Consider the following 13,151-nt stretch of genomic DNA (forward strand, 5'->3'; position numbering starts at 1 on the left):
TACACAAGCTAAAGCTAGGAACTGCTGAGCTGTCCCTGTTTGGGGTTAGCACCAGCGCTGAAGGCGGCTCAGAGGAGAGTTGTAAACTCTAAATAAAATGAGGTTAAACAAGACGGATTACTGGAAATAAAAGCAAGGAACTAAAATCAGTCAGCATTTGGAAAGTCAGGAGCTTTCAATCAGCAAACTAGTAACTAGAAAAAAGAAAACAAAATGTATAAAAGAATAAAATATTGTAATGAGGATTGGCAAAGTGTTTATGAAATTTTAAGTGTGTCTGGAAAAGTGTTTAAGTGATGCATTTAGGATGGATCTCCAAAGGGGATCAAAATTAGAGCAAAGATGTTACATTTGCAAAAAGAAAGTTCATCTCTACTCTGACCACCAGCAGTGACCTACTGAGAGAAGCTGGACTGAAGACCTGGTTTCGTTTGATCCATTGTGAATGGGTGGAATGTCCCGTTTCTAGCAGGATGCTCCAGGAAGGGCTTTGTGCTGCGATCTGCAGCCAGGTGTAGCAGAGATGGAGGTTTCTTCTCACAGGAAACCGGCTGGTTCTGCTCAATAGGTCACTTGGCTTATTATAGTAGTGACTTCTTTCTTCAGATGTTTGACCAAAAACTACAAGTTGCAAAGCTGGTCTGGCGACAAAACGTATCAATTGGTCACAGGTGAAAAATCATTTTTAAAATCAAAGCATCAAAAATGTTGCAGTCTGTGGAGACCAAAAACATTGATAAAAAAGAAAGAGTTAGAACCAAAAGAGATGCAAAAAAAACTAACTTAATCTTAAGACTTCAACAAAATTAGAAAAAGGGAGAACTTGGATTCTCCATAGAAAAACTCAGAAAGTGAGAAATCAAGGAAAGCTTGAAAATCAAGGAAAATCTAAAAACCCAAGGAAGATTAAAAATCTAAGGAGGGTGAACATCCGAAAAAAAAAATAAATAAATAAAACATGGTATGTACATTAAGTTTTTAAACTTCAGAGGAGAAACATGTATTAACCAATCCATGCATGAGCTGGGGTCCTGTACAATCACTGATGGTGATTACCAGATTAATGTAAGTATCAGAGGTGTAATCTGCTCCGGTATCTGGGGGTGTCTTTTTTATTACTGGATTAATAGAGGAGTGTTTTGCCTATAGAACAAAGTTTGAAACAAACTGTTACATTCCCTGGGGGTAAACCCGGCTCAAGTCTAGGGGTGGGGGAGGGGACAAAGGGGACAGTAACAAAAACTGGACACCAAACGTAAAAGGAACACAGTTTATTGAAATAAATGAAAACCTGTGTCCTGAAATGAAGATCAAATCATTTGCGAGCTGGTAAAACAAAAAAATGCAAACCAAAACAGAGTTTGAACCTTGGCCAAAAGAAAAATAAATCATGGAGACTGCTGACCCAGCCATGACGGCCGTCGGAGTCAGCAGCGCCCTGCTAAGCACTGCCTAATAAAACTACCTAAAGAAACAAAAATGAAACAAAGCCCGCAAATCAGAACTACTAAGGTCAAACCCCAAACTAACACAACACAAATCAGCAATCTAAGATCTAGGATTGCTGAGGACAAAAAGGGGTAAAAGAGACCAAAACAAACCAGCACCACACCAAAGAAGCCACGCCTGCTGCTCTGCTCCCTGCCTGGCTTGATGTGGCCTCCTATGTCTTTGGCCATCCATCCATCCATCCATCTTCTTAACCGCTTCTTCCCTTTCGGGGTCGCGGGGTGCCGGAGCCTATCCCGGCTACTGATGGGCGAAGGCGGGGTTCACCCTGGACAGGTCGCCAGTCTGTCTCAGGGCCTCAATCAAACACCCATTCACTCTCACATTCACACCTAGGGGCAATTTAGAGTCACCAATGAACCTATGAAGCATGTTTTTGGACGGTGGGAGGAAGCCGGAGTCCCCGGTGGAAACCCACGCATGCACGGGGAGAACATGCAAACTCCACACAGAAAGGTCCCAGCCGGGAGTCGAACCGGGGCCTTCTCGCTGTGAGGCAAGAGCGCTAACCACTGCGCCACCGTGCAGCCCTTCTTAGGCCATGTATTTTTTTATTTATTTATTTTTTTTTTATTAATGAAAGACATAGTATACAAACAGTATACAGAACAATGAACAATGGAACATAAAGCCAGGGGGTGTTACATGCAGTCAAATAATTTGTAGCGAGAACATATATTAACAGTTTTCAATGCCTTTTTGTCTGAGGAACCACTTATCAGTTTCATATAGCAGACAACATCATTATAAAAATGAATGAAAAACGGACTTTTATTACTATACTTGCATCTGTGAATATGAAATTTTGCCAAAATAATTAATAAGTTTATTATGAAGTATACATCTTTTTTAAAGCTTTTTCTGAAAAAAAGAACATAACATGGTTCGCAGGATAAAAGTTGTGTATAATTTTAAAATAAACTTCCCGTATCTTATTTGTTATTAAATATCTATTTGGAATTACCCAAATCTTTTTCCAGTTTAAGTCTTTCACAAAACTATTCCAATAAGAAACGATATGAGGAACAGAAACTAATTCTTTCTGGAAAAGGGTACAAATATTTTTATTACTTAGTTTATGATTTGAGAAACAAATGTTCCCAACATATGATTCTGAAATGCTACTGATTGTAATGGGACCTAGAGAAGGAGAGAATGCACTTCTGATAAGCATAATTATACCAGTGGGAATTGCATCATAGACTATAGCATACTCTTTTGGTGTGACTGGGAATTTAAAATTGATCTAAAAATTCAGTTTAAGGCATTAGTTGTCGGTGATTATTAAATAGTTGATTTACCAAAAAAATCTGATTATTGAACCAGTTATTGAGAAAAGGTGATTTTTAAAAAAAAAAAATATTTCTGTTGTTCCATGTAATGCATTTATGTGGTGAGAAATTGTGTTTATAAATGAGAGACCATGCTAAGAGAACCTGTCTGTGGAACATAGATAATTTCATCTTTTCTATGTTATAATTACACTGTAAAATAAAATTTAAGCCACCAAACCTGGAGAAGATATACTGAGAAATGAAATTCTATATTGAAGTCGGGTTTTTGAGTAAGTGTTTGGCCCAATTTATTTTAAATGTGTTATTCAATGATGTAAAATCCATGACATTTAATCCCCCATTTTTGTAGGTATTCATAATTAGATAATTAGACAATTAGACATAGCTTTATTAATCCCTTTGGGACACACCCTGGGGGAAATAGGTGGTGGGCAGCGGCCATTCTCGACAGCGCTTTATCGCCCAGAAAAAAAGACACATGAGGGTACAGGAAAGGAAGGATGTCAAAAATCAAGTATCTTCAGCCCGTGTCGCAGAGGGCGGCATGAGTTAAAAGTAAGAGCAAAAATACATCAACATTGAAGCACATTAATTTCACGAGACGAAAAGGTCCACAAACTGACTCCCACACTTCCAGCCTGGTGGCAGCCATGCGCAGATGCACAGCGTTCTAAGGCACAGTCGAGGGGGGGCCTGAGAGAAGAGAGAGTCACCAAGGCGTTGAATTCGTGGTGAAGGTCATGGGCAGGAGAGGAATGCAGATTACCATGACGACGGGCTCAGTTTCTCACACCTTCAGCTGAGTTGTTTTGGTACATTTGGGGGAGTTCCTGATTAGAGATGTTTGTTTTCTCGCAGACAGACAAAGCTTTCTGTCTGCCTGCTGAAGTCCAGGTGCTGCGTTATGGTGGAGAAATTCACAGATCTGGTCAATTTTCTTGATTCCCTCCAAGTCGAGCCGACACTCGCTCCATGATGGTTTCCAGCCTTCCAAGGGAGACTTCGATGTGATACACGCGGGCAGACTGAGCATCGATCTTGGCCTCCAGTCCATTCAATTTTTCAGTCTGAGTCTGTATGTCTCTCTGCGTCCCAGCACAAAGCACTCCCAGTCCGCCCTTGTCTGAGAGGAACTTCGCAACGTTCCGGTACATCCAGGTTCCACCAGTTCCAATCAGCAGAAAGCCGGAGACCAGTAATCCAATGATGTAAACATCTTCAACATCTTCCAGAGAGAGTTGCGACAGGCAGAAAATTCTCCATTTGCCCCAAGGATCATTCACATATCCAGCTGCAGACGTGCCCCCTGGGCAAGTAGGATCCGCTTTCCCACCTCGCATGGTGGAAAAAATTTGGTCAATCGCATTCGCAGCCCAGCAGATCAGATCCATGTTTCTTGAAAGTGAGAAAAACTGAGAGTGGTCACAGTAGGACTGGGGAGACGAGACAAAGAGCCTTGGTAGGGAGATAGATAAGGGAGCTCAGAGAAAAGCGTCCGCTCTTGGTGAGTGCCGGAAGAAGAAGGTGTAATAACACTTTTCCTAACATAGAGTGTATGGTTTTTCCAGATAAAATTAAAGAGAATCTTGTTGATGTTCTTGCTCATTTTGTTATCTATGTATAACAAGAGAGCTCCATATGTTAACCGAGACCGACCTTCAGCTTTAGACAGCAAAACTCTACCTCGTATTGACAAATCTCTTTGCAACAATTTACTTTGTGATTGAGATCTACAAATTTGGTCTTTACTGATTACTGTACCGAGGTAAGTCACTTCCTTCTGAATGTGGATTTTACAAATATTTTGCTGAGCACAATCTTTAATGGGTAATAATTGGCATTTTTTTATTTTTAGATTTAGACCCGAGGCTTTGGAGAAGTTGTCAATTTCTTGCAGGGTAATTGATATTTGATCTGCGTCTTTCAGAAAAAGTGTTGTGTCATCTGCAAGTTGACTAATGATGAGATGTCTACTAGCAATAGAAATACCCTGTATGGCACTGTTCGCAATATGTGTTGTAAGAATTTGTGTACAGAGTAGAAAAAGGTATGGGGAAATTGGGCGACCTTGACAAATACCACGGTTAAGAGCAAACTTTGACGAGGTGCCATTTTTCAATTTAATAGAGCTATTGGCTTTAGCATACAGAGTTAGCATACTGTCATAGAATTTTTCAAGTGAGAGGAAAATAAAATTATGTTCAATGGTATTGAATGCTTTGTAGAAGTCTAAGAATAAAATAAAAGATTTGTCTGAAATTAAATCAGAATAATCGAGAATATCCAACACACGTCCTCGCATACTTGCGCTCTTGGACGCGGTTATGAGCTTGCCAGAACAGTAGTTGGCAGTGTCTTCCTTAAAGTTAGTGTAAATCTATCCAATCAGAGCACTCCTTTTTGTGTTGTCACTTCATATGGAAGGACGACTTCCAGCTCTAAGTTCTCCCACCAGCTGGTGGTGCGTCCAGGTCGGACCCAAAATCTCTGACAGCGTCTTTCTCGAGTGACATGCCTTCGAGGAGGAGGAGGAAGGGATATTTGGCGTAAAATAGCCAACTGCAAAGCGCTTCTTCTCCTTTGCTTCTCGACAAGAAGCAGTAGTTGAGTTTATAAAAACAAGCAAGTAAAAAGCGCCTGTACAAGGGTAATAAGTAACACACTCCTCGAGTCCATGTGACCACTGTCTGACATAAACAACGGCACATCTATGGCGTGTATGCATTAATTGTCGCAAAAAGGGACGTTTAAAAATGTAAATCACTGGTTATTCATGTCCACACTCAGACGCAAAACCGGAGTTTTCCAAAATCTTTACTTTGGCCGGAGCTTTGTTTTTTTTTGTTTGTTGTTATCTTCCACATTAGTGTTGTTTTTGTTCTTTAAAATTTTGAATCTTCTTTTCAAGTGAGACTGAATTCTTTCTGCACAGACGTCTGTACTGTCTGACTTCATTCACTGTAAACCCTAACAGTTGTACTGGCTCATAACTTTTAAGGCCACACAACTTAAGTTACATTTTGTAGTTGATTAAACTATAAAGTATTAAGCTCTATTAACATTAATTCAAATTTAACTCAGTAGGGCTCAATGTTTTAAAGCTTTTTTGTGTGGAGAGCTTAAAAATTTTAGGAGCCCTGAAGTAGCTTCATGACGTCATCGACGTCGACACGTTCTGGAGGGAGGAGCCTTTCGTTTTCTCTGACATGCTGCCGTCTTCCACCCTGAGAGCATCTTTATCGTCGTGGAGAGTGAGATACTTGTCAGTGGTCCTACAAATCTTGCTGACTCGTTTCTCCTACTCTTTGGGTACGTTTATGCTCTAGACCTACAGTACCCCGAAAAAATGGAGCTTACCATGACATTTTTTCAGAAAGTGGTTATGTGCCTTGAGGACAACAAACCACTGAGAGGCCGTTTATTAACGCTGAAGAATGCTTTGTTCAGTGAGTGAATCAGAATGGAAGTGTTTGTTTTGTTTTTAAGTGTTGTGCAAGTTTTTTTGTTGTGATTATTTGTATTTTCTGCGGTACACTAAACATCCAACACTGTTTGCCTCTCGTTTTCAAGATTCAAACTAAATAAAAGACCTATAAGTGATCATTCGAGATGTTCCACTGTTGGCCTTAACAATAGTTGTACTAAAGTTAATGTGTTGTATTGCACAGTTTACTGCAGTTTTATTTCCCTTTTTCAACTTGGGTTAAATATTTGAATCTTACTACTCTGACATAAAAGTGAAAGTTCATATTATGCACCAATTAATGTTGACTAATGCATGCCTACTGAAGTGCAAAACATTGTAGCAAGTTTTATTTTAAGTTGCAGACTTTAAGTTACAGTACTAAAATGTTAATAACTTGCTTTAAGTATTTCACATGCAGATTATTGTCATTGTTGCACTTAAAAGTGTATTGAATGTTATCAAGAATCCTGTTTTTTCTAAGAGATTAAAAATGTTAAAATAACTATGTATCTAGAACTGACAATACTGTACAACACAACTTATTTTTTGCAGTCTTATGTTTTAGTTTAAAGAAGCACTTTATTTTGACTAAACTTTTATAATGTGTGATTTTTTTTTAAATGCACTGTATTGAATAAAAAATGTGTTAAGTAATCATCATTGTGACTTTCATGTTTTGTTTTGTTTTTTTTAATCAATGTTAGTTGATAATTGTGTAGTTAGATAATACTGGTATCTCGGTTTAGACTAAAATTTGAGTTTCCAGCACTGAGCTAAGTGGTAAATATTTGGAGTTAATTTAATGAACTACATAATTTTTAAAACATTTGAGTGCATTTTTTTATATTCTTTTAGTTGAGTAATATTATAAAAAATGAGTTAATTAGAACATTTTTTAAGTTGAAATATACTGAAAGTTTTGGGTTTCAAATTTTATCATCATGAGTTGAGACAAATTATTATTTATAATATGAAATAATAACAAATTAAGGTAACTTAAAATATAGATTTTAATATATGTAAACTTAAAAATTTTAATAACATAACTTAAAAATTATTGTGTAATCTGTTACAAAAAAAAATTTAAGTTCTGTGAACTCATTAGGGTTTACAGTGTTACAAAAACAATTTTCAACATTTTCATTGATCTTTTTATTAAATCAGAATAATTACATCACATCTTTCAACAGAAATAATTCAAAACAGAAACATGAAGCTGCAGCTGCAGCTCATCCCAATTTTAAATGTCAGATAACTTTAGCTAAAAAGCTGTTGAATTTTTTGATAAAATCAATTAAAAAAAAAACAATTGATATCCTTTGTTCCTGATGAAAGAGGCATTTGGTCATGATTCTGGAGAAAAACATGTTCATAAAGTTTAATAAGCCAACTGACTAAAACCAGATGAATTAAAAGCAAAAAAAGAGCATTCTAAAACCGATCTTTCAATTTTCATACCAATTTGTTTATGTTTGCTAAAATCACCAGTTTACATCAGGGGTCTCAAACTCGCGACCCGCGGGCCATCTGCGGTCCGCAGGATGATGATTTACGGCCCCCGTCTTCATATGAAAGATTACTGTTAGTGCGGCCCGCAAAGCTGATATGAATGACAGTTGTTGTGTGCAGAGCTGAATGAACCAATCACAGTGAGGTATATGGCTCTGGAGGCGGGACATCGGCGGTCTGTCCAGTACCTCCTCACTCATTAATTCATTCCTCCAGTCAGCTGGGCGGAGGAGGAGCCATGAAGCCGCTGGAAGTGCTTTCACACTGAACATGATTCACGTGCCCCGCCCCTCTTTTGCCGCGTGAGAAATTTAAAGAAAAACTTCTAAATAATTTGTTTGACTAATTTTTCTCTTTTTTTCTTTCTTTATTTTTTTTAGAATCCTTCCAAAACTTTCAAAGTAAAAACAATTTTCTCCTTGTTTCCCTCCACAGTAGTGATGAATTCTGGCTTTTCTCAGAGATTCAGTTCTTTGGTTCACTGTACACAGCGGCTCTTTCTGCTACCAAATGCATTTTTAGGTTGTTTTTGCTATATTTATTTTATTATCATCTACTATATAGAATTATGCACAAAATCGATAACTAATTTAAACATGTTTTTAACCCCCCCCCCTTCCAGGGGGCGCTCCCCACCGTTTGAGAAATACTGCTCTAGTCAGTCAATCAGTCAATATGTGGTTTCTTCAGTCGTCTGTATCTGCTGTATGGTCATTGTTATTATTTTATTTATTTATTAATTATCGATTTTTTAATTCATTTTTTAAAACGAGTTAATTAATTTATTTAATTCATTATTTTGTGTTAAAAATAAAGATATTTGAGAACATTGGAATGTTTTATCAGCGCTTTTCTTGTGAAAATCCTGATGCGGCCCAGCCTCACCCAGACTCTGCCTCCAGCGGCCCCCGGCTGAATTGAGTTTGAGACCCCTGTTACACTTATTCCAGAATTTTGTCGACTGTGGTTTTCTGCAGAGTTCTGTCTCTCCATCAGAGAACATGCTAATCTCTGTAGGCAGAACCACAAACATGTCAGTGATACTAGAAAAATCACGAGATTTCAAAACGATTCTGAAAGAAACAAATGTGAGTAGTTTCAATGCCACAAAAAGAATCTATAAACAAAAGAAACAAGAAGTTCCATATAAAACTTATAAAATGAGTTATAAAAGGTAAGAAAATATCAAATCAATTAAACATGCTTTTGAAAAAAAAACTCTGGAGCTTTTAACAATTTGTATTAATGAAGCTAATTCAAGGACAGAGATCTCTGAGAGTTGGAGCTTCTTTCATTGATCCGGAGTTTAAACTTGATGCTTTTGAACAAAATGAAGCTTTTTGTCCATTTAATTTTTGTGACAGACACTTTTCTGTTTCTTCAGTTTTCTCACTGAGAGCAGTAATCTTCTTACTTTCTATATCAAACGTCTGTGAGTTCTTCTATTTGTGTTTTTAATTTGATTTCACCAAACATTGAAGGATTAAAGGATTGCTCATCATAATCATTCTGGATTTCTCTAAACACTTTCTTTTGAAAGTTAAAGCTTCACGCAGCGGTCATCCTTCCAGAGTCTCTGATCAGATTCATTTGTTAAATTCAGGAGGTTAATATGTCTGTAGAATGGTGTCTCTAGAAGATGGAGATAAAAATTACTGGAACTTCATAAAATACAACAAGAAGGTTTTTCTTCAACAAGTTTTTCTATCAGATCACTTATTTCAGCTTCATGTTTTTTCTGTAGGTTTCCTTTTTCTTGAGTTCGATCATTTTTCATTTCTTCTTCCTGTTTTATCAGCAGATTTTTTATTTTTGTCAGATTTCCTTTCTTTTGAGACACACACTTCACTAACTTACTGATTTCTTCTTGGTATTTTTCCCTTTTTTGTCTTTCCATTGTTTCTTTCAGTGCCTTTAATAAGTCGTACTTCTCATCTTTGTCCTCCAGTTGACTCTTGTGTGTTTCCTCCTGAGCTGCATATTTAGTCATGAATTCATTTTTCTCTTCAGCTCTTTTTCTGGCTTCTTCCTCAAACTTCTTCTGAAGATTCTCTGTTTCTTCCTTATATTTCTTTTCTTTTTCTTCCAGTTCTTTTCTGATCTGAATCTCCTCTTTGCTTTTCTGTTTATACTTTTCTCTTTCTCTCTCTAACTGTTCCTCAAATCTCTTCAGTCGTTTTTGTTCTTCTTGTTTTCTCTCTTCTTCTTGTTGTTTCTGTTTTTCCCACCATTCTCTCTGTTCATTCTCCCAGGCTTCTTGACTCCTTTGCTTTTCATTTCTCTCCTTCTCCAGTTCTGTTTTCTTTTGTTCTATTGCTGACTGAAATTTTTTGTCTAGCTCTTCTATTTGCTTTTTTAAAGCCTCTCTTTGTCGTTCTTCTTCCTCCTGTATTTCCTTGTTCTTCTTTTCTCTTTCTTCCAGTTCTTTCTTATATGTCTTTTCTTTTTCTTCCAGCTCTGCCTTATATTTCTTTTTTTTTTCTTTCAGCTCATTTCTGGCCTGATTCTCCTGTTTGCTTTTCTGTTCATACTTTTCTCTTTCCATCTCTAACTGTTCCTCAAGTCTCTTCCGTCGTTTTTGTTCTTCCTGTTTTCTCTCTTCTTCTTCTCGTTTCTGTTTTTCCCATTGTTCTCTGCATTTCTTTTCCCAGGCTTCTTGACTCCTTTGCTTTTCATTTCTCTCCTTCTCCAGTTCTGTTTTCTTTTCTTCTTTTGCTGACTGAATTTTTTTGTCCAACTCTTCTATTTGCTTTTTTAAAGCCTCTCTTTGTTGTTCTTCATCCTCCTTTAATTTTTTGTTCTTCTTTTCTCTTTCTTCCAGTTCTTTCTTATATGTCTTTTCTTTTTCTTCCAGCTCTGCCTTACATTGCTTTTCTTTTTCTTCCAATTCTTTTCTGATCTCGTTCTTCTCTTTGCTTTTCTGTTCATACTTTTCTCTTTCCTTCTCTAACTGTTCCTCAAATCTCTTCAGTCGTTTTTGCTCTTCCTGTTTTCTCTCTTCTTCTTCTCGTTTCTGTTTTTCCCACCATTCTCTGCGTTCCTTCTCCCAGGCTTCTTGACTCCTTTGCTTTTCATTTCTCTCCTTCTCCAGTTCTGTTTTCTTTTCTTCTATTGTTGACTGTATTTTTTTGTCTAGCTCTTCTATTTGCTTTTTTAAAGCTTCTCTTTGTCGTTCTTCTTCCTCCTCTCTTTCCTTGTTCCTCTTTTCTCTTTCTTCTTGATCTTTCTGTTGTTGTTCGCGCTCTTTCTTAATATTTTCATTCATTTCTTTAAGTTTCAGTTCACTTTCCTGTTGTACTTTTTTCATCTTTGCTTCCATTTTTCTTTTCATTTCTTGCATTTCTTCTTCATGTTTTCTTTTAAGCTCCTCCTTTTCTTTCCTGATTTCTTCTTCTTTCTCCTTCAGGATTCTCTCCATTTCTTTCCTAATCGCTGCTTCAGCTTCTTCCAGCATCTCATTACTGAAGCAGCTGCCTCCATTGTTCTTCACCATTGAGTCGATCTTTGTTATCAGCTCACTCACCTGTTGTTGGTTGTTTCTATCATAGTTATTGAACACATGGTATCTTCCTCCAAAATCTCTGATCAGCTTCTGCAGTGAATTTGTACCCTCCTCAATATATTCTTCAACTGTTTTTTCATTGTGTTGCAGATCATCTCCTCTGGTGAAGAGAATGATGGTGAACAGTTCAGATTTTTCTCCAAAACTTTCCTTGATGAGTTTCAGAGTTTCCATTTCTTCTGGTGTAAATCGTCCGATCTGGATCACCAGCAGGAAGACATGCGGTCCTGGAGCCAGCAGACTGATGCATTTCACCATCTCTTCATAAACCTCTTTGTTTGACAGACTTGTGTCAAACAGACCAGGAGTGTCGACCACAAAAACTGGACGACCGTCCACTTCACCCTGAGCTTTCTGACAAACTCTGGTAACTGAAGTTTGACTTGAATCTGCTTTAAACTCTTTTCTTCCCAGGATGGTGTTTCCTGAAGAACTCTTTCCACTGCCCGTCTTCCCGATCAGAACAATCCTCAGACTGTCTGGACTCTGTTCTTCATCACCTGAAACATTCAGTTTTATTTACTTTTTTTAGAATATTGCCAGGTTTTTCATGGTTAATTCCTAAAAAAAATAAAAACAGAGTTACTCACATGAGTCCTGTTTTGTTAGGTTCCTCACTTCCTCTTCCAGTTCAATGTTTTTTTCCATCTGTACCTGTACAAATGTTTCTACTGAATAACTCTTTTCCACCTGAATCTTCTCCAGCAGCTCTGAGATCTGCTGTTTGTTCCTGATGTTCAGAATGTTGTATCTTCCTCCAAAGCTCTGACAGAACTTCTGGATGTCTTTATCTTTTTCTACAAAGTGAACAACATTTGGATCTTTGGGATCTGAGTCCACAGTGAACAGGATCCTGGTGAAGTCTTTGACCTGAGAGCCAAATGTCTTCTGGATGATCTGCAGTTCTCTCTTGTCCTCATCAGTGAGAGGATCCACAGGAAGAACCAGGATGAAGGCGTGGATGCCCTCAGGGTCACAGAGAGAGACGCTCCTGAAGGATTCCTGCATCACTTCCTTCTGGGGTTTTTCAGACAAGGCGGGCAGCTCCACCACAGAAACCCAACGTCCACTAACCTCTGCCTGGTTTCTAACACTCTGCTGTGAGCTGACTGACTGCAGCTCTGACAGACCTAGAATCTTCTTGACTGCTGAAGTCTTCCCTGCTGCTCTCCTCCCACACAGAACCAGGTTTAAATCTGGTTTGATCTGTTCACACTGTGGTCCTCTGGTCTCTTCAGTGAAGGTGAGGAAGGATTCTTTGTTTTCACTCATCATCTTCTCAATGTTCTTCATCAATAATCCATGATTTTCCTCAAACATGTTGTATTGTCTTCCTCCACACTTCTGCAGCAGCTGATTTAGAACATTGGTTTGTTTTTCTTTGTGTGTGAGGACAATCATGGAGTGTTTGAAACTATTCTGACCAAACAAACTCAGGATGAAGGTCAGTTTTTCTGCATCTTCTTGAGTGAACTCAGATGGTTTCACTATCAGCAGCAGAACATTTGGTCCAGGGAAGCTCAGACTCCTGCATCTGCTCATCTCTCTTCTCACCATCTGATCGCTCATCTCAAACAGGTCTGGAGTTTTAACAACTAAGACAGATTTTCCTCTCCATTCTCCAGATGTTGTCACACACATTTTGTTCGGTGGTTGTGAATGAAAAGCTTTATCTCCAATAATAAAGTTGGACAGTTTGGACCTCTTGTCTTCAGTCTTTCCCAGCAGAACAATCCTGACAGAAACTGTAACACAATAATGAAAAAGAAGGATAGAAGTTAACAAAAATATATATTTAAAATGGGGGGGG

At 38.0% G+C, this 13,151-nt stretch overlaps 1 protein-coding gene across 1 annotated transcript in view; it reads right to left on the reverse strand.

Annotated features, from left to right (window-relative positions):
- Nucleotides 1–8,607: 8,607 nt before the first annotated feature.
- Nucleotides 8,608–13,151, reverse strand: part of LOC112138177 (uncharacterized protein PFB0765w) — a 13,990-nt gene continuing 9,446 nt past the window's right edge. The window contains exons 6-7 of the mRNA XM_036213719.1: nt 11,932–13,086; nt 8,608–11,841 (exon numbers count right to left, since the gene is read on the reverse strand). Of these exons, the coding sequence (XP_036069612.1) occupies nt 9,443–11,841; nt 11,932–13,086 (3,554 nt within the window). The 3' untranslated portion in view covers nt 8,608–9,442. The remainder of the gene's footprint in view (nt 11,842–11,931; nt 13,087–13,151) is intronic.

Source organism: Oryzias melastigma, linkage group LG9, assembly GCF_002922805.2.
Source record: "Oryzias melastigma strain HK-1 linkage group LG9, ASM292280v2, whole genome shotgun sequence".
Lineage (NCBI taxonomy): Eukaryota > Metazoa > Chordata > Actinopteri > Beloniformes > Adrianichthyidae > Oryzias > Oryzias melastigma.